The following is a 19,034-nucleotide window of genomic DNA, read 5'->3' as shown; positions in this document are numbered from 1 at the left end:
TGACTTTAGGATTTATCCCACTTTAATGGGTTGAGAACAATCAGCTGGGGATTTTTGTAGGCCTCCTAAAATCCAGCCCCATGTGTCATTACTATGTGTGTGAGAGCAATTGTGTACATATGTTTCTGTATGAGTGTGCTTCTATGAGGGCATGTTTCTGTGTGTGTTTATCTGTGGTGCTTTTATTTGCTCATGTTTAGTATTAGTATGAGTTCCTCCGCATGAATGCGCATGTTTTTATGCATGTATTTGTGTGTGTGTTTTTGCTTGCGCTTGCAATTGTGTCTGCACGCACATGATTTTGTGATTCATTGTGTAAGCCTGAGAGATTGTTGTAGGGGCAATCTTACCAAAAACATTCTAAGTGCCCAATGAACGTCTAAATGAGAAAGAATCACACTCATTTTTTTTCAGCGAGCTTTCAGACATGATCGAATGGTACTTAGTGCAAAGAAAGAGGCAAAGTGTGATTCACGCCAGTAGAGGGAGTGGATGGAGACTGATCTTTCCAGAAAGCTGGCTGCTCATATTAGAGGGCGCTATCACGTATGCACAAATCTTTGTGTTCAGTGTGACAGAATACTGAGAGATCTATCAGTTCCCCCCCCACCCCCTGGATATTGTGCATTTCCACCCCCCCAACCCCCCGATTGCTGGCCTCCCTGGTTAATTACAACGCCCCCTCAGATATCTCCCTGACACCAACCCCCACCCCCGATCAGCCAGCGGTCAGTCGCCACCCTGGCCAATCCCCGATTACAGAGTGCACAGCTCTCTACCACTCCTCAGGCCATGCCCCATCATGGCTCTGCTCCTTCCCCTTATTTGGTTTGATTTGGAGTACAGAATATAGGGCTAATGGAAGGACTCTTAGTAGTGTTGACGAGCAGAGAGATCTCGGGGTACATGTACATAGCTCCCTGAAAGTTGGCACCCAGGTTGATAAGGTTGTTAAGAAGGCATACGGTGTGTTAGCTTTTATTGGTAGAGGGATTGAATTTCGGAGCCGTGAGGTCATGTTACAACTGTACAAAACTCTGGTGCGGCCGCACTTGGAGTATTGCGTACAGTTCTGGTCGCCACACTATAAGAAAGATGTGGAGGCATTGGAAACGGTGCACAGGAGGTTTACCAGGATGTTGCCTGGTATGGTGGGAAGGTCTTATGAAGAAAGGCTGAGGGACTTGAGGTTATTTTCATTAGAGAGAAGAAGGTTACGAGGTGATCTAATTGAGGCACACAAGATGATCAAAGGATTGGATAGAGTGGACAGTGGGAGCCTTTTACCTCGGATGGCGATGCTAACTCGAGGGGACATAGCTTTAAATTAAGGGGTGGTAATTATGGGACGGATGTCAGAGGTAGGTTCTTTACTCAGAGGGTAGTAAGGGCGTGGAATGCCCTGCCTGCAGCAGTTGTGGATTCGCCAAGTTTAAGGGCGTTCAAATGGTCAGTGGATAGGCATATGGATAACATTGGAATAGTTTAGGTTAGAGGGTCATTACATTGGTTCCACTGGTCGGCGCAACATCGAGGGCCAAAGGGCCTGTACTGCGCTGTAATGTTCTACGTTCTATGACTTAATTTATTAATGGCACATGTATTAGAGTGAAAAGTATTGTTTCTTGCCTGCTATACAGAGCACACCATTCATAGAGAAAGAAAGGAGAGAGTGCAGAATGTACTGTTACAGTCATAACTAGGGTATAGAGAAAGATGAACTTCGTGCAAGGTAAGTCCATTCAAATGTCTGACAGCAGCAGGGAAGAAGCTGTTCTTGAGTCAATTGGTACGTGACCTCAGACTTTTGTATCTTTTTTCCAACGGAAGAAGGTGGAAGAGAGAATGTCTGGTATGCATGAGGTCCTTAATTATGCCAGCTGCTTTGCTGAGGCAGCGGGAAGTGTAAACAGAGTCAATGGATGGGAGGCTGTTTTGAGTGATGGATTGGGCCACATTCACGACCTTTTGTAGTTTCTTGTGAACTTGGGCAGAGCAGGAGCCCATACCAAGCTGTGATGCAACCAGAAAGAATGCTTCCTATGGTACATCTGCAAAAGTTGGTGAGAGTCGTAGCTGACATGCCAAATTTCCTCAGTCTTCTGAGAAAGTAGAGGGCTTCCTAATTTTAATGTCAGCATGGGGGGACCAGGACAGGTTGTTGGTGATCTGGACACCTAAAAACTTGAAGCTCTCGACCCTTTCTATTTCATCCCCCGTTGATGTAGACAGGGGCATGTTCTCCTTTACGCTTCCTGAAGTCGATGACAATCTCCTTCATTTTATTGACATTGAGGGAGAGATTATTGTTGCCGCACCAGTTCACCAGATTCTCTATCTCATTGCTGTACTCTGTCTCGTGATTATTTGAGATCCAACCCACAACAGTGGTGCCATCAGCAAACTTGAAAATTGGATTGGAGGGGAATTCAGCCACACAGTCACAGGTGTACAAGGAGTGTAGTAGGGGGCTGAAAACAAAGCTTTGTGGGGCATCGGTGTTGAGGATGATGGTGGAGGAGGTGTTGTTGCCTACCCTTACTGATTGTGGTCTGTGAGTTAGGAAGTTCAGGATCCAGTCACAGAGGGAGGAGCCAAGACCCCACCCCTTGGCACTGCCTGATGCCCAGTGATGCAGTGCCAGGGTGCCAATTGTGTCCCGGACCCAATGTGAACATTTAGAAACCGATTTAAATATTGAAATCAGCCTCACCCCCTTCCCAGGCAATCGCACCGGCAACCCAGGGCCGGTAAAATGTGAAAGTGAGAAACCGGGTGCGAACCCCTTTTTCACCTTGCTTGTGACCTTACCGATCGACTGGCGTGATGAGCCAGTGAGTGCGCCCCCAAAGTGTTTCAGTGCGTGTGTGAGAGTGTGTATGTGTGTCCAGAGATGTGTGTGTCTGTTTCAGTGTGTGAGTCTGGAAATGTGTGTGTCTGTTTCAGTGTGTGAGTCTGGAAATGTGTGTGTCTGTTTCAGTGTGTGAGTCTGGAAATGTGTGTGTCTGTTTCAGTGTGTGAGTCTGGAAATGTGTGGGTCTGTTTCAGTGTGTGAGTCTGGAAATGTGTGGGTCTGTTTCAGTGTGTGAGTCTAGGGATGTGTGTGTCTGTCTCAGTGTGTGAGTTTAGAGATGTGTGTCTGTTTCAGTGTGTGAGTGTAGAGATGTGTGTGTCTGTTTCAGTGTGTGAGTCTAGGGATGTGTGGGTCTGTTTCAGTGTGTGAGTCTAGAGATGTGTGGGTCTGTTTCAGTGTGAGTGTAGAGATGTGTGGGTCTGTTTCAGTGTGTGAGTGTAGAGATGTGTGGGTCTGTTTCAGTGTGTGAGTGTAGAGATGTGTGGGTCTGTTTCAGTGTGTGAGTGTAGAGATGTGTGGGTCTGTTTCAGTGTGTGAGTGTAGAGATGTGTGTGTCTGTTTCAGTGTGTGAGTTTAGAGATGTGTGGGTCTGTTTCAGTGTGTGAGTCTAGAGATGTGTGGGTCTGTTTCAGTGTGTGAGTCTAGGGATGTGTGTGTCTGTCTCAGTGTGTGAGTTTAGAGATGTGTGTCTGTTTCAGTGTGTGAGTGTAGAGATGTGTGTGTCTGTTTCAGTGTGTGAGTCTAGGGATGTGTGGGTCTGTTTCAGTGTGTGAGTCTAGAGATGTGTGGGTCTGTTTCAGTGTGAGTGTAGAGATGTGTGTGTCTGTTTCAGTGTGTGAGTGTAGAGATGTGTGGGTCTGTTTCAGTGTGTGAGTGTAGAGATGTGTGGGTCTGTTTCAGTGTGTGAGTCTGGAAATGTGTGGATCTGTTTCAGTCTGTGAGTTTAGAGATGTGTGTGTCTGTTTCAGTGCGTGAGTCTAGGGATGTGTGTGTCTGTTTCAGTGTGTGAGTGTAGAGATGTGTGGGTCTGTTTCAGTGTGTGAGTTTAGAGATGTGTGGGTCTGTTTCAGTGTGTGAGTGTAGAGATGTGTGGGTCTGTTTCAGTGTGTGAGTGTAGAGATGTGTGGGTCTGTTTTAGTGTGTGAGTTTAGAGATGTGTGGGTCTGTTTCAGTGTGTGAGTTTAGAGATGTGTGGGTCTGTTTCAGTGTGTGAGTGTAGAGATGTGTGGGTCTGTTTCAGTGTGTGAGTGTAGAGATGTGTGGGTCTGTTTCAGTGTGTGAGTGTAGAGATGTGTGGGTCTGTTTTAGTGTGTGAGTTTAGAGATGTGTGGGTCTGTTTCAGTGTGTGAGTTTAGAGATGTGTGGGTCTGTTTCAGTGTGTGAGTTTAGAGATGTGTGGGTCTGTTTCAGTGTGTGAGTTTAGAGATGTGTGGGTCTGTTTCAGTGTGTGAGTGTAGAGATGTGTGGGTCTGTTTCAGTGTGTGAGTGTAGAGATGTGTGTGTCTGTTTCAGTGTGAGTGTAGAGATGTGTGGGTCTGTTTCAGTGTGTGAGTGTAGAGATGTGTGTGTCTGTTTCAGTGTGTGAGTGTAGAGATGTGTGGGTCTGTTTCAGTGTGTGAGTGTAGAGATGTGTGGGTCTGTTTCAGTGTGTGAGAATGAGGAGCTGCAGAACCAGACTTGCCTCGAGATTCTCCTGAGCCTGTCTTCACTCACATCTTGACTGTGGGGGGCGGTGGGGTGGCCGCTGTATTGGATATCAGTGACGGGAGGGGGCTTTCAGTACCTGCGTTAATCACCTCCCCACAAAACTCCGCCACACTTCCCCACCGCCCTGCCCACCCCCTCTCCCCCAAGCAGGAGATGGCGCCTCTGAGAGATGCAGGTCGGAAAATGGGTCTGTCACTGAACAAACCCAAACACGTGGCCTGAACAAAAGCTCCAGGAATCGGCGAATTTCAGTTTGAGCAGCAGGGGGTCGGGAAGCCACACAAACTGATGTTGAAAAAAGAATGGCCTCTCCCCTCACTGCACTTTGTTATTCAAACACTTGCATTGTCTCCGTGTGGTGAGGGGGGTGGGGTGGGGGTTGGGGGTGGGGGTTGGAGGGGGGGGGTGGTCTCGACAGCCTGCTGCTCAGGCAGCTCCTTGCACAATCCAATTTCCGCTCAGCTTGCCTGAAGACAGCCAAGAAAGCTGGTCCCAGAGTCCCAGCTCTTCCGCCAGAGCTCCACTTTCCAACCTGCTCCCAGATCAAAGCTCTTCCCAGAACCGACTCCGACTGTCTGCGAGGAACGAGGGCAAAGTTCCCAGGGATTACCTCGCCCGGGGAGAGGGAAAAGGGCCGGGTATCGGAATTGGCTCAAATCCTTACCGGCTTGCTGAACGCTGCGAGCAATCAGGGGTGGCGCGGGGTGTCAGAGCGATTCCTCGGTTTGCATCAGGCCTTTTAGGACCTTCAGAGGAAATTAAACTCCGCTGTGGCTCTCACTGAGCTTCAAAGGTTAGATTCCGTAATCCCAGCCTGAGGGTGGTTTTAGCCGTCGAAAGCTTCGAGGGAGGCCACATTCCCGTCCTGTAGCTGGACAAGACGGAGAGAAAGCAAAACACGAATGGAAATAAATCCAAGAGTGGAGAATATCAAAGAGGGGGGGAGGAAGAAGATGAGCTGCTTGTGCTTAATTCTGTGAACACTCCCCACCCCCCTGCATAATTTGAATATATTTTGAGTACATTGAGGCGTGTTTGTCCGTAGATCACTGAAGGCGGAAAGGCAGGTTAATCGTGTGGTGAAAAAAGCATATGGCACACTCACCTTTATCAATCAGGACGCAGATTACCAAAGCAGAGAGGTCATGAATCATAGAAACCCTACAGCACAGAAAGAGGCCATTCGGCCCATCGAGTCTGCACCGACCACAATCCCACCCAAGCCCTACCCCCATATCCCTATATATTTTACCCTCTAACCAATGCATCTCAGGACACTGAGGGGCAATTTTAACATCTTTGGACTGTGGGAGGAAACCGGAGCACCCGGAGGAAACCCACGCAGACACGAGGAGAATGTGCAAACTCCACACAGACGGTGACCCAAGCCGGGAATCGAACCTGGGTCCCTGGCGCTGTGAGGCAGCGGTAGTAGCCATTGTGCCATCGTGTGACAAGCTCAAACATTCATACGTGCGCATAGATGTTCTGCGCCGCCCATCTCCTTGATGGAGTTGTGTAGAACTTTGGTGAGGTCAGACTTGGTGTACTGCATGCAGTTCTGGTCGCCACATTATAGGAAGGATATGATCGCACTGGAGGGGATACAGAGGACGTTGCCTGGGATGGAACATTGAAGTTATGAAGAGAGGTTGGGTCGGCTTGTGTTGTTTTCTCTGGAGCAGAGGGGTGACCTGATTGAGGTATTCAAGATTATGAGGGGCATCAACAGAGTGGATAGGGAGCAGTTGTTCCCCTTAGTTGAAAGGTCAGTTATGAGGGGGCACAAGTTAAAAGTGAGGGGTCAGAGATTTAAGGAAATTTGAGGAACAACTTTTTTACCCAGAGGGTGGTGATGGTCTGGAATGTGCTGCCTAGGAGGGTGGTGGGGGCAGGATGCCTCACGTCCTTTAAAAAGTATCTGGATGAGCACTGGGCATGTCAGAACATTCAAGGTTATGGGCCAAGTGCTGGCAAGTGGGGTTAGGTGGGCAGGTCAGGGCATTTCATGTGTCGGTGCAGACTCGATGGGCCGAAGGGCCTCTTCTTCACTGTAGTATTCTGTGACTCTGTGATCTTGGAGAAGAGTTGGAACACAATTTGAGAAACAAGTACAAAATCTGAAGATGAGGCCTGTCCGACTTTCAATCGACACCACTCCAAAAACTAGATTGACAATCAAAACAGAAGCTTGGAATTGTAAGTGGCTTTAAAACATCCCAAGGCACTTTCCAATCAATATAAGGCTGGCACTGAGGTATGTAAGGAGCTATTCGGACAGATGACCAAAAACTTGGCCAGAGTGGTGTCTTAAAGAGGGGAAGTGAGGTAGAGAGGCGGAGAGTTTTAGGGAGGGAATTCTGGCTCCTGGGCAATTGAAGGCAAGGGCTACAATTGATGGGGCAAATGCAATGGGGAGGCAAGATTCTGGTCAGCATTGTCAGCAATCCCGGATTCAAACCCCAAGGTACGTTACAAAGCCAGACCAGACCCCAATAATTTTTCTATTTTGGTGTAAATGTGAGGAAAGCTTGCTTCATTCCAGGAATAATTCCATGGACAAATTTGGGATCTTTCGTCAAAGCAAGCTTTATTCATAACTCAGTTTAAGTATAACTCCAACAATATGAAGCAGTTTAATTATTGATCAATCTTTAAACATGAAAAGAAACAACCTTAATTTCTAACTTACCACTATATCAGTTCCAAACAAACAACAGTCTTCCCATAGACTTAAACCTACTTTAAATATAGTTAGCAAACCCATGCATACTTGCTTTAAATTGGTTAACAGCCTTGAAGCCTTTAGAGGTGTTTTGATTTTCAGAGCAACCTGCAGACTTGTGTCTTCAAACAGCCCCAGCCAGAAACTAACTCTCAAAAAAAAATGAAAATGAAAGTAAAAACCTGTTTCCCTGCTACAAGCCTAGCTCTTCCCATTAACCCAATATCACATAACCCTGTATACCTAGCCTGAAATCCCAGGGGAACTTAAGCAAACAAAAGTGCAATAAGCCTTCTGTGAAATCAATGGCCTAAAGGAGTAATTATCTTGCTTTCTCCAAGCTATATTCCTTCCAGATATACCAGCTCTCTATTGGAAAAACTGAACCTTAAACCATTCTACTCTATCTTTCCCTTGACTCCACCGACATAGTATGGCAGTGTTCATACCTTATGCTGTTGGTAGGAATTTGCTGTTTGCCAGTTGGCTGCTGCAATTGCCTGTGCTATAACCGGTAAAATGCTATTTAATGCAGAGAACATAACATAAGAAATAGGAGCAGGATAGGCCATCTAGCCCTTTGAGCCTGCCTCGCCATTCAACAAGATCATGGCTGATCTGAAGTGGATCAGTTCCACTTTCCTGCTTTCTCCCCATAACCCTTAATTCCCTTGTCTATCAGAAACCTATCTACCCGTGACTTAAATATATTCAGCGAGGCAGCCTCCACCACTTCAATGGGCAGAGAATTCCAGAGACTCACCACCCTCTGAGTGAAGAAGTTCCTCCTCAACTCCGATCTAAACTGCACCACCCCCCCCTTATTTTGAGGCTGTGCCCTCTAGTTCTGCTATCCTTTCTAAGAGAAGTATGAAGGAATAATGAGAGGCAATATAAACTGAATGGTACAATTTTAGAGGAATAGGGAAACCTGGGGTTTGTACGTACACAAGTTTTTGATGTTTGCAGGACAAATTGATTGAGATTTTAGGAGAGTATTTGTGACCTTTTTGTTTTATTCAAGGAGAAATGGAGTACAATAAGTTACAATGGTTTAAGTCACTGGTTAGCCCTCAGCAAGAGTACTGCATCCCAGTCTGGGCATCACTCTTTCAGAAGGATGGAGGGTTGCCACTGTGGAGTGATGAATATCGGGAATGAACGAATTGGGAGGAACACGGCCACCTTGAGGGTGTGTAGGGCTGGAGGAGGTTACAGGGTTAGGAAGAGGGAAAGAAACCAAGGACAGTCTTGAACAAAAGAATGAGAATTAAAACAAAACAACAGAATTTGTTTCCCACTTCACTCATTAATAAACTCATCGGGCGATGTCAACTATGTCAATTTCCTGACAGAGGGGGCTGAAACCTCAACCTCAGATTGAAGTGCGGCCAAGGCAAGTGGGCAGATCCAGTGACACGTACGGGGACTGAGCAGCCTGGCGATAGATGCAGCAAGGTGAAGTCAAAGGCCCTTTATCCAACCTTGGAAACCCGGGCGCAGTCTGAATAATCAAAACAGAAGTCACGGGCACGATTGCACTCAGTAACAGGAAGTTACAGCCGTGTGTTTGTACAGAGAGCAAAGCCATGGCCTTGTCCAGATCCCCCGGGGAGATTGGACCGGATGTTGCCTTTCCCCACTTTGTTTATAGAGCTGCAGAATCGAGCAGCAACACGGATCCTGTGCAGAGAGAAGCAGAAGGAAACAGAATGATATTAGCCGCTGATAGAGGGAAATTGAATCTCGACTCCAAGAATGGCTTTATTGTATGTTTCCTAAAGCCATTGAGAAAACAGGTTTCTGTAACGCTGTTTAGTGCAGTTTGACACCAACAGCTGACTGTCCTCGTGCCTAACAACACAAAGAACCCTCCTCTGCTGAATGAGCTTTGTTGCACTCTTGTCTTACGATTTATTCTGGGGACGCGGGCATTGCTGGCAAGGCTGGCATTTATCGCCCATTCCCAGCCACCCCGAGAATGGGGTGGCAGGCTGCCTTCCATACTATCAGTCAAGGTGAAAGCAAGTTACTGCGGATGCTGGAATCCGAAACGAAAACAGAAAATGCTGGAAAATCTCAGCAGGTCTGACCGCACCTGTGGAAAGAGAATAGAACCAACGTTTCGAGTCTGGATGACCCTTCATCAGAGCCCTCCAAGTCGTCCAGACTCAAAATATTGGCCAGAATTTTACTGCCTCCCCCACCTCCCCTCCGAATCCGGGGCAGGGGAGGCTTGCAGAAGAGAATTCCCTTTTGGCCTCGGGCGGGATTTTTACAAGCCTCGCCCAAGCGAGGTTGTAAAATCCTACCCATTGGCTCTATTCTCTCTCCACGGATGCTTTAAGACCTGCTGAGACGTTCCACCATTTTCCATCTTTGTACCAATCAAGGTCATTTGACACAGTCTTAGTGGTTTTCTCGGCCGTTTCAGAGAGCAGTTGAGAGTCAACCACATTGCTGTGGGTCTGGAGTCACATGTAGGCCAGACCAGGTAAGGATGGCAGAGTTCCTTCCTTACAGGACACTAGAGAACCAAGTGGGTTTTTTCGACAATCAAGCAACTTTTTGGTCACTTTAACTAAGATCGAGTTTTTTATTTCCAAATTTGAATTCAAATTTTCAAACTGCAATAGCTGGATTTGACCTTGCGTCTGCAGGATTAATAGTCCAGATAATGTGAGAGGTTGTATTTGGATTCTTAGTCGAACAAAAGAACCACTACATATCCCAACTGGTCACACGTTCCGAGTTGCTTAGTTGCTTTACCAACATCCAAAGTGTTACATCCAAAAATCTTTGAAAGTGGCAGGACAGATGGAGAAAGCTATTTAAAAAAAACATATGGAGCAGGACTTGGGGTGGCACGGTGGTTAGCATCACTGCCTCACAGCACCAGGGACCTGGGTTCAATTCCCACCTCGGGTCACTATCTTTGTGGAGTTTGCACTTTCTCCCCATGACTGCGTGGGTTTCCCCCAGGTGTTCTGGTTCCCTCCCACACTTCAAAGATGCGCTGGTTAGGTTGGTTGGCCATGCTAAATTGCCTGTAGTGTCAGGAGAATTAGGAGGGTAAATACATATTTACCTGGGTGGGATTGTGGTTGGTGCAGACTCAATGGGCCAAATGGCCTCCTTCTGCATTGTAGAAATTCTATGATTCTATGTTTTCTCACTGGAATGACGGTGGTTGAGGGATGACCTGAGATTATGAGAGGCATCAACAGAGTGGATAGTCAGAAGCTTTTTCCCAGGGCGGAAGAGTCAATTACTAGAGGCCCAGGTTTAAGGTGCGAAGGGCAAGGTTTAAAGGAGATGTACGAGGCAGAGTTTTTACACAGAGGGTGGTAGCTGCCTGGAGCTCATTGCCAGGGGAGGTCGTGGAAGCAGATACAATGGTGACTTTTAAGGGCCACCTTGACAAATACATGAATAGGATGGGAATAAAGAGATATGGTCCCTGGAAGGGTATGGGGTTTTAGTTAAGTCAGGCAGCATGGTCAGTGCAGGCTTGGAGGGCCGAAGGGCCTGTTCTTGTGGTGTAATTTTCTTTGTTCTTTGACTTCTGGGGCTCTGTGTCCTCTTCCCTCCCTCTTGGCTAAAGCATTGGGGGGTCGGGGGGTGGGGAGGGGGTGTATACCGACAGCAGCGATTTAACACTGGAAGCAAAATAAATAGCTTGGAGCTGAGATTTCCTCCTCTTTCACCAAAGTCCTGCCTTAGAGAACTTTCAGCCAATCGGATTGTGCTTCAGCTCTGTTGTCCCAGCAGCGCCACCCAGAGTTACTGCTGGGATTGCAGCCAGTCCCCAGCGCTGGGGAACTCGGAGTGACAGGTAAATCTGGGGCTGCGGGGCGGCGGGGGATAAGGGTGTGAGTGTTGACGAGGGGTTTGGGTTTAAGAGGCCATGGGGCAGAGGGAAGGGTTAATGATGGCTGGGTCAGGTGGAGGGGGGACTGTTACCAGGGATGTTGCCTCTGAGGGGCCATGATGGCTAAAGCTGCTGGATTTATCCCACTTCCGCCATGTGAAACACCAATGATGCGAGATAAAGCCCTTGAGTGGCCTTGAATGCATCTTTTAAGGATCTCAATAGGTCCAAGGACAGACCAGCCACCCCCTGAAGCCCTGTAAATTTCAGATAAGGTTGGGGGACATGTAGGCAGACAGCAAGAAGGCCACACATCCCTCCACATCCCTGACACATCCCTCCACCTTCAATCCAGCCAACAAGAGATGCAAAACCAAGCCCAATTCTACTTAGGCATCACACTTTAGGAAGGATGTGAGAGAGGGTACAGAGGATATTTACTGGACCACCAATAAGGGACCTCAGTTATGCGGAGAAGCAGGAGATGCTGGGATTGTTTGCCTTAGAACACAGAAGGTTACAAGGAGGTTTGATAGAAGAATTCAAAATCATCAAGGGTTTGGATAAGGAGAAACTGTTTCCAGTGCTGCAAAGGTTGGTAACAAAGAGGACACAGATTTAAGGTAATTGGCAGAAAAGAGAGACAACATGAGGAAAAAGGATTTGCACAGTGAGTTGTGATCTGGAACGCATTGCTTGAAAGGGCATTGAAGCAGATTAAGTTGCAACTTCCAAGAAGAATTGCATAATGACTTGAAGGAGAATGAATTACAGGGCTATGGGGAAAGAATAGAAGGCTGGGATTAGTTGGACACTCTTTCAAAGAAGCACGAACAATCCTCTTCCTTCAACATACTCCACTTCATCTCCCACGCTAACTCAATCTTTCCCAGGATCTCTGAATTGTGCAAACTCCCCCTTCCTCAGCCATCCGCCCAAACTGAGGAACTCCTATTGTCTCACTCTCCCCCCCCCCACCTCCCAAACTGCATTGCCCCACTCCACTCAAAACCCCCCCTAGAACTGCTGCCCTCCCCGGTACAGAACTCCTCCTCTTTCTCAGTTTCCTCTCCAAACTAAGGCATTCCTCACCTCCCTCAGTTTTTTTTCTGATTACTAGCCCCACTGTGATAGCAAAGCCTACCAAAGTTGTGCCTAATGTGAGAGGGTGTACTTGGAGCATAAGAGGAACAAAGTGTTTGAATAACAACATTATCCCTGTTAAGAAATGTTATCCAATTGTTTAGAGTCATAGAAGTTTACAGCTTGGAAACAGGCCCTTTGACCCAACCTGCCTTTGCCACCTTTTGTTTTAACGACTAAGTTAGTCCCACTTGCTAGCATTTGGTCCATATCCTTCCATACCCATCTTTACCCAAATCTAAACATTTCTTAAAAGACAAAATTGTACCCACCTCTACTACTACCTCTTGTTCCAGACACTCACCACCCTCTGTGTGAAAAAACTTGCAACCTGGACCCTTTTGTATCTCTCCCATCTCACCTTAAACCTATGCCCTCTAGTTTTAGACTCCCCTACCTTTGGGGTTTGACATTCAAAGTCAGTTGAATTACAACAGCAAGTTGCATTTATATAGAACCATAGAATCCTACAATGCAGAAGAGAACTTTCGGCCCATTGGGTCTATACCGAGTATCTTACCCAGCCCCTCTTCCTATTCTGCCCTATCCCTATAACCCCACACACTTTAAAAGGCTAAGTCACCTATTTCATACATCTTGGGACACTAAGGGACCATTTAACATGGCCAAATGCACCTAACCTGCACACCTTTGGACAGTGGGAGGAAACGCACGCAGATACAGGGAGAAAGTGCAAACTCCACACAGACAGTCACCCAAGGCCAGAATTGAATCTGGTCCCTAGTGCTGTGAGGCAGCAGTGCTAACCACTGTGTCACTGTTATATAGCATCCTTAATATAGCAAAATGTTCTAAGGCATTCCATGAAAGTGTAACCAGACAAAAATTGACACCCAGCCAAAGGTGGAGATACAAGGATAAGTTGGTCAAAGGTTTTGAGGACCGTCTAAAAGGAGGAAAGATAGGTGGAGAGTATTAGAAAAGGGATTCCAGACCCTTGGGCCTAGACAGTGGCCAATGTGGTAAAGAAGGCAATGAGGAGTGGACAACAGGCCAGGGTTGATATATTGCTGAGATCCAGAGTGATAGTTAGGCAATACACGTGTCTCTGATTGCACTGTTACTGAAGGTTGAGCTCAGTCGTGTGATCGGTGAGCTTACAGGTGGCACAGCTGGCAACAACTGGAAAGCTCTAATTGATGATCTCTTGGGTTAGGCAGGTGGCAATAGCTCGGTGCCCTCAGCCTGCGACGTGACTGCCCCAATCCCAGGGCAGATTGAGATGCCCTTCCGATGACATTTCTCCACTCAACACATCTGCAAAGGTGCAGCAAGTGCTGTGGTCAGATGCCAAAGGCAGAGTTTGCAGCAGGGGTGGGATGGAGGAGCAGGAGTTAAAGCAGCTCCTCGGTCTGTTATCTTGTTGTGTAAAATGTAATTGCTTCTTCTTTATTTTCAGATTTTCAGAACCCATTTTTCAATGCTTCACCCAATAATACCCAAGCTGCGCCATTACTGATCGTGAGCAGTCCGACGGTTACCGTGCCTTGCCTGGTGTCCATTCCGTATCTCAATGTCACTCTGCGATTGGTGAGTCCCTTCACCGGCACGCGTTTACAACAGGAGCTCTTTCTATCCAATATTCATCCAATTGCAAATTGCATTTGCATAGTGCCTTTAACCTGGTGAAAACACCAGAAGGCATTTTCTGGGAGTATATTGGAGACAACAATTTGATAGCAATGTATCATATTACTTTGTAAGAACGAGATTAGACTCTTTATTCAACCATTGGCAGCACTGTGGCACAGTGGTTAGCACCGCTGCCTCACAGCACCAGGGACCCGGGTTCAATTCCAGCCTCGGATCACTGTCTGTGTGGAGTTTGCACATTCTCCCCGTGTCTGCATGGGTTTCCCCCGGGTGCTCCGGTTTCCTCCCAAAGTCCAAAGATGTGCAGGTTAGGTGGATTGGCCGTGCTAAATCGCGGCTTAGTGTCAGCTGAATTAGCTAAGGTCAATACATGGGGTTATGGGGATAGGGCCTGAGTGGGATTGTTGTCAGTGACCCGATGGGCCAAATGGCCCCCTTCTGCACTGTAAGATTCTATGATCTAGAGCAGTCAGCACAGACTTGGATGTAGTTACAGAAAAAGTAGATTGCAGTTGATCTGAAATATCTGGGACTTTCAAACAATCATAAATAAGGTACAGAACTATAGTGTCCATGACTAAAGTTAGAGCACATTCAGTCAGGGCACAGGTAGCAGGATGGGTCAAAAAGTGGCTACAAGATTGAAATCAGAGACTCGAGATTAAGAGTGAACAGCAAACACTGGTGGCGGTATGTTTGCTAGGGAGACCAGAGTACTGCTGGAATGAAGAGCGTGTCGTTTGAGGAACAGTTGAGGACTCTGGGTCTGTACTCATTGGAGTTTAGGAAGATGAGGAGGAATCATATTGAAACTTATAGGACACAGCGAGTCCTGGATAGAGCGAATGGGGAAATGATATTCCCAGTAGTAGGAAAGACTAGAACCAGAGGACACAACCTCAGGGTAAAGGGATGATCCTTTAAAACAGAGATGAGGATGAATTTCTTCAGCCAGAGAGTGGTGGAACTCTTTGCCGCAGAAGGCTGTGGAGGCCAGGTCATTGAGTGTCTTTAAGACAGAGACAGGTTCTTGATTAGTAAGGGGTTATGGGGAAAAGGTAAGAGAATGGGAATGAGAAAAATATCAGCCATGATTGAATGGCAGAGCACACTCGATTGGCCTAATTCTGCTTCTGTGTCTTATGGTCTTACTAAAGGGACCAAGGTGGGAGAGAGAAGGTACTGCAAGCCCAGGAGTAAAGAAAGTGCCTTTGGCCCAAGGGTAGGGAAGGTGTTGGGAGAGAGCCCAGTTTGCGCTTGGGCACATGGGGCCAGATAATCAAGCCCAAGAAATAGGACCGGAGTAGCCCAAATGACCCATCAAGCTTCCTTCGCCACTCCTGCTTCAATCCATTTAATCCATTTTCCTTTGGACATAATTTGCCAGGGTTTTACAAAGACAATTTCCCCAGATGGAAAAAACGTTATCTGGAATAATAAGGAGGGGATGATTATCCTTCGCCACGTACTCGAAAACCTGCTGTACGTTACCTGTGAGACTGTCATTGGTGGCAAATTCTTTGGTACAGCACCCTACTTCATCCAGGTTGCAGGTAAGATTCATATTTCCCATTCATTTCCCTCTGGAGTTGAAGGTGTGAAATCTAATGCACAGAGCTAGTAAACCTTCACAGTCTAAACTTTGAGATTCCTTTCTAAAACGATCAAATTGAAAAGCAGGAAAGTTATTTTAAACTTGGGTCAAACTTGGCTAAACCAAACCCTGGACATTTCTAGTCTCCATATTAGAAAAAGGCTGATGTAGAAGTACTGGTACACAAATGATGTACTCGAACAATGCCAGAAAAGAAAGGGTGTACCTCTGGTCAAGGGGAGATTGAACAAGCTAGGGCTCAATTCTCAAGGTCAAGGAAGATCATGAGTTAGCATCATAGAAATCTTTAAGATTATATAAAAATGGTGGATGGAAAAAAAACAGACAGGATTTTCTACCACCCAGGGGTGTCAGGGTGGCACAGTTGCTGCCTCACAGCACCAGGGGCCCAGGTTCGATTCTCAGCTTGGGTCACTCTCTCTGTGGAGTGTGCACATTCTCCCCGTGTCTGCATGGGTTTCGTCCCGCATTCTAAAGATGTGCAGGTTAGGTGGATTGGCTATGCTAACTTGCCCCTTAGTATCATGGGGATTAGAAAGGTCGGGATAGGGTCTGGGGGGAGTTGTTGTTGGTGCAGGCTCAATGAGCCAAATAGCCTCCCTCTGCATTGGGATTCTATGATATTCTACAAAGGGCCAGAAAATCCTGCCCAGTGCTTCCGCCTGCCGAGGAGACCATAACCAAGGGGTAGGATTCAGGGGAAACTTCTTTATCCAGAGAGTGTTTGAGAATATGGAACTGACTGACACAGAGGTGAATAGTAGAGGTACTTTATGGAAAACCTAGAGAATGAAGGGGGAAAGGAGTAGAAAGGTGTACTGGTGGGTTGGAGAAAGGAGAAACATAAACAATGATGTGATCTTTTTCTCTGGTAAAATGCTTGTAATAATTTGTAAAAGGAAATTAAAATTTTCAGAACTGGGATTGATAAGCTCTTGTTTGACAATATGATTCAGGATTATAAGACCAAGTTGATTAATTTAAATTAAGAGAGAGCTCATCCATGATCGAATTGAATCGCAGAACAGGCACAAGGGGCCGAATGGCCTCTCCCTTTTCACATCTTCCTAAATAGAAGGAAGTTAATATGCATGAGTCAAATTTCTAGCCTTTGATTATGAGGGGGAAAGAGCAATTTTTGGGGGGATGTTAAAGTTGCGACTTGTTTACCAAAATACTGTTTAACCACACTGTCCGCCATTGTTTCTGTGTCTTACCTGAAGGACAAGTTATATACAAGTTCACGCTGAAACCCGCTCGCCCCGAGCTAGTGGCTGGGGAGAGGCTTGTTCTAAACTGCACCGTCGAGGCGGAATTCAACGTGGTCATTGACTTTCAATGGGAATACCCTGGAAAAGGGGTAAGGTGGCAAGTTTCCGGTTTTGTAATCAGTTTGTGTTATCTTTCATTCGTTCATGGGAAGTGGCAAGGCCAGCATTTGTTACCCGTGCCTTAAAACCCCTTGAGAAGGTAGTATGGAATAAGGTGTTGGAAGAGAGATTGAGTGAGATCCTGTACCCAGCACGTACAGTGTTCAGGCACGTCACACACAGACCCTCCATCAGTCAAATGTAGCTGATTCGTCGTTTAGAATCATGGAATTCTTACAGTGCAGAAAGGAGGCCATTCGGCCCATCGAGCCTACACCAACTCTCCCATAGAGCTTCCCATCCTGGCCTCTTTTCCCATAACCCCACATATTTACCCTGCTAATGCCGCTAACCTACAGGTTTTGGGATGCTAAGAGGCAGTTTATCATGGAAAAATCCACCTAACCTGCACATCTTTGGTCTGTGGGAGGAAACTGGAGCACCTGGAGGAAACCCAGGCAGACATGGAGAGAATGCGCAAACTCCACACAGTCATCCAAGGCTGGAACTAAACCAGGGTCCCTGGCACTGTGAGGTAGCCATGCTAACCAATGTGCCACCGTGCCGCCCCACTGAAGTCAATTGCAAGGGTGTTGCTTACAATGCAGTGAGTGTGCCAGCTATTAAGAGTGATTCAGTCAGTTTGCTGCATTGCAACAAAGTGGGGTAATAACTTTGTCCTCTCTACCATTTTAAAGATTCCACTAATTTCAGATATATTGAGGTGTTAGTGTCTCAGAATCACAGTGACACTGCTTACATTGGCAAGTGTGGTGAAGTAGTGGCTCAGTGATGAACCACCAACATTCACTGGCCCTCATTCAGGCCCCAGAATTCCATTATAAAAGGAAAACATTGTTGGCAATCTGAAATCAATACAGAAAATGATTGAAAATCTCAGCAGATCTGACAGCATCTGTGGAGCTAGAAGCAGGGTTAAAGTTTTACATTTGTAAATTCGATGAGGATTTACATGGGAGTGAAGGGGATAGGGTCTGAGTGGGATGGGCCAAATGGCCTCCTTCTGCACTATAAGGATTCTATATCCATGTCTTCTATGGATTCTATGTAAGCTCCCCCTTCTGAGCTTTGTTTATGTTCTGTTTTCTCCACCGCCTGCCCAAATGCTGAGTCCAGGGTACAGCTGGAACCTAACTGGTGATTGTTGGTATTTAATCGAGACTTTGAACTGATACAGACTGGGCAAGTCTCATAAATACCAATACTGAAGGGAAAATTATAAGGACTGCTGGTATAGATTTGCCCTGTACTCCTTTGGATATGAGGCTTAAATGGTAATCTAATTGAGGTGTGTAAGAGATTTGATTGGAAAAATAAGGGACATCTTTTAGTGAAAATTGGATAGATAAGAGAGAAACTACTTCCTCTGGTAGGGGCAGAATGGACCTTAAATTGAGTGTCAAGCAATAAAGGAATGGAACAAGAAAGCCTACATCAGAAATTTCATCAGAGAGACTGGTAGATTTCTGTCAGGTTAGGATATTAAGGGCTACAGGACCAAGACAGCTGGCTAAAGCTAAGATACAGATCAGCCAACGTCAAAAAGGGGCAATAGGCTCAAGGGGCTGAATGGCCCCCTCCTGTTCCTTTGAACATTTCAATGCATTAAGAACGTAATAAGAACATAAGAAATAGGAGCAGGAGTAGGCTTACACTGCATTGTAAGGACTAGCCCTTCGAGCCTGCCCCGCCATTCAATAAGATCATGGCTGATCTGTCGTGGCTCAGTTCCACATTCCCGCCCTCTCCCCATAACCCTTAATCCCCTCTCTTATCAAAAACCCATCAACCCGCGTCTTAAAAATATTTAGCGAGGTAGCCTCCACCACTTCAGTGGGCAGAGAATTCCAGAGATTCACCACCCTTTGAGTGAAGAAGTTCTTCCTCAACTCCGTTCTAAACCGCCCCCCCTTTATCTTGAGGCTGTGCTCCCTTGTCCTACTGTCCTTTCTGAGCAGGAAGAGTCTCTCCACCTCTATCCTATCCATCCCATTCATCATCTTATATGTCTCAATGAGATCTCCCCTCATTCTTCTAAACTCTAACAAGTACAAGCCTAGTTTATTCAGCCTCTCCTCATAGCTCAACCCCCTCAACTCCAGCATCAGCCTAGT

General features: G+C 46.6%; 1 protein-coding gene across 1 annotated transcript in view; it reads left to right on the top strand.

Moving 5' to 3' along the window:
* Positions 1-19,034, top strand: part of flt4 (fms related receptor tyrosine kinase 4) — a 201,439-nt gene that overhangs the window by 124,128 nt on the left and 58,277 nt on the right. The window contains exons 5-7 of the mRNA XM_080201284.1: positions 13,721-13,851; positions 15,302-15,467; positions 16,753-16,889. Coding sequence (XP_080057410.1) covers positions 13,721-13,851; positions 15,302-15,467; positions 16,753-16,889 — 434 coding nt within the window. The remainder of the gene's footprint in view (positions 1-13,720; positions 13,852-15,301; positions 15,468-16,752; positions 16,890-19,034) is intronic.

This window comes from Carcharhinus amblyrhynchos, chromosome 13 (assembly GCF_965287045.1).
Source record: "Carcharhinus amblyrhynchos chromosome 13, sCarAmb.v2.hapA, whole genome shotgun sequence".
NCBI classification, from domain to species: Eukaryota; Metazoa; Chordata; class Chondrichthyes; order Carcharhiniformes; family Carcharhinidae; genus Carcharhinus; species Carcharhinus amblyrhynchos.
This window is presented reverse-complemented; position numbering and strand designations above follow the sequence as displayed.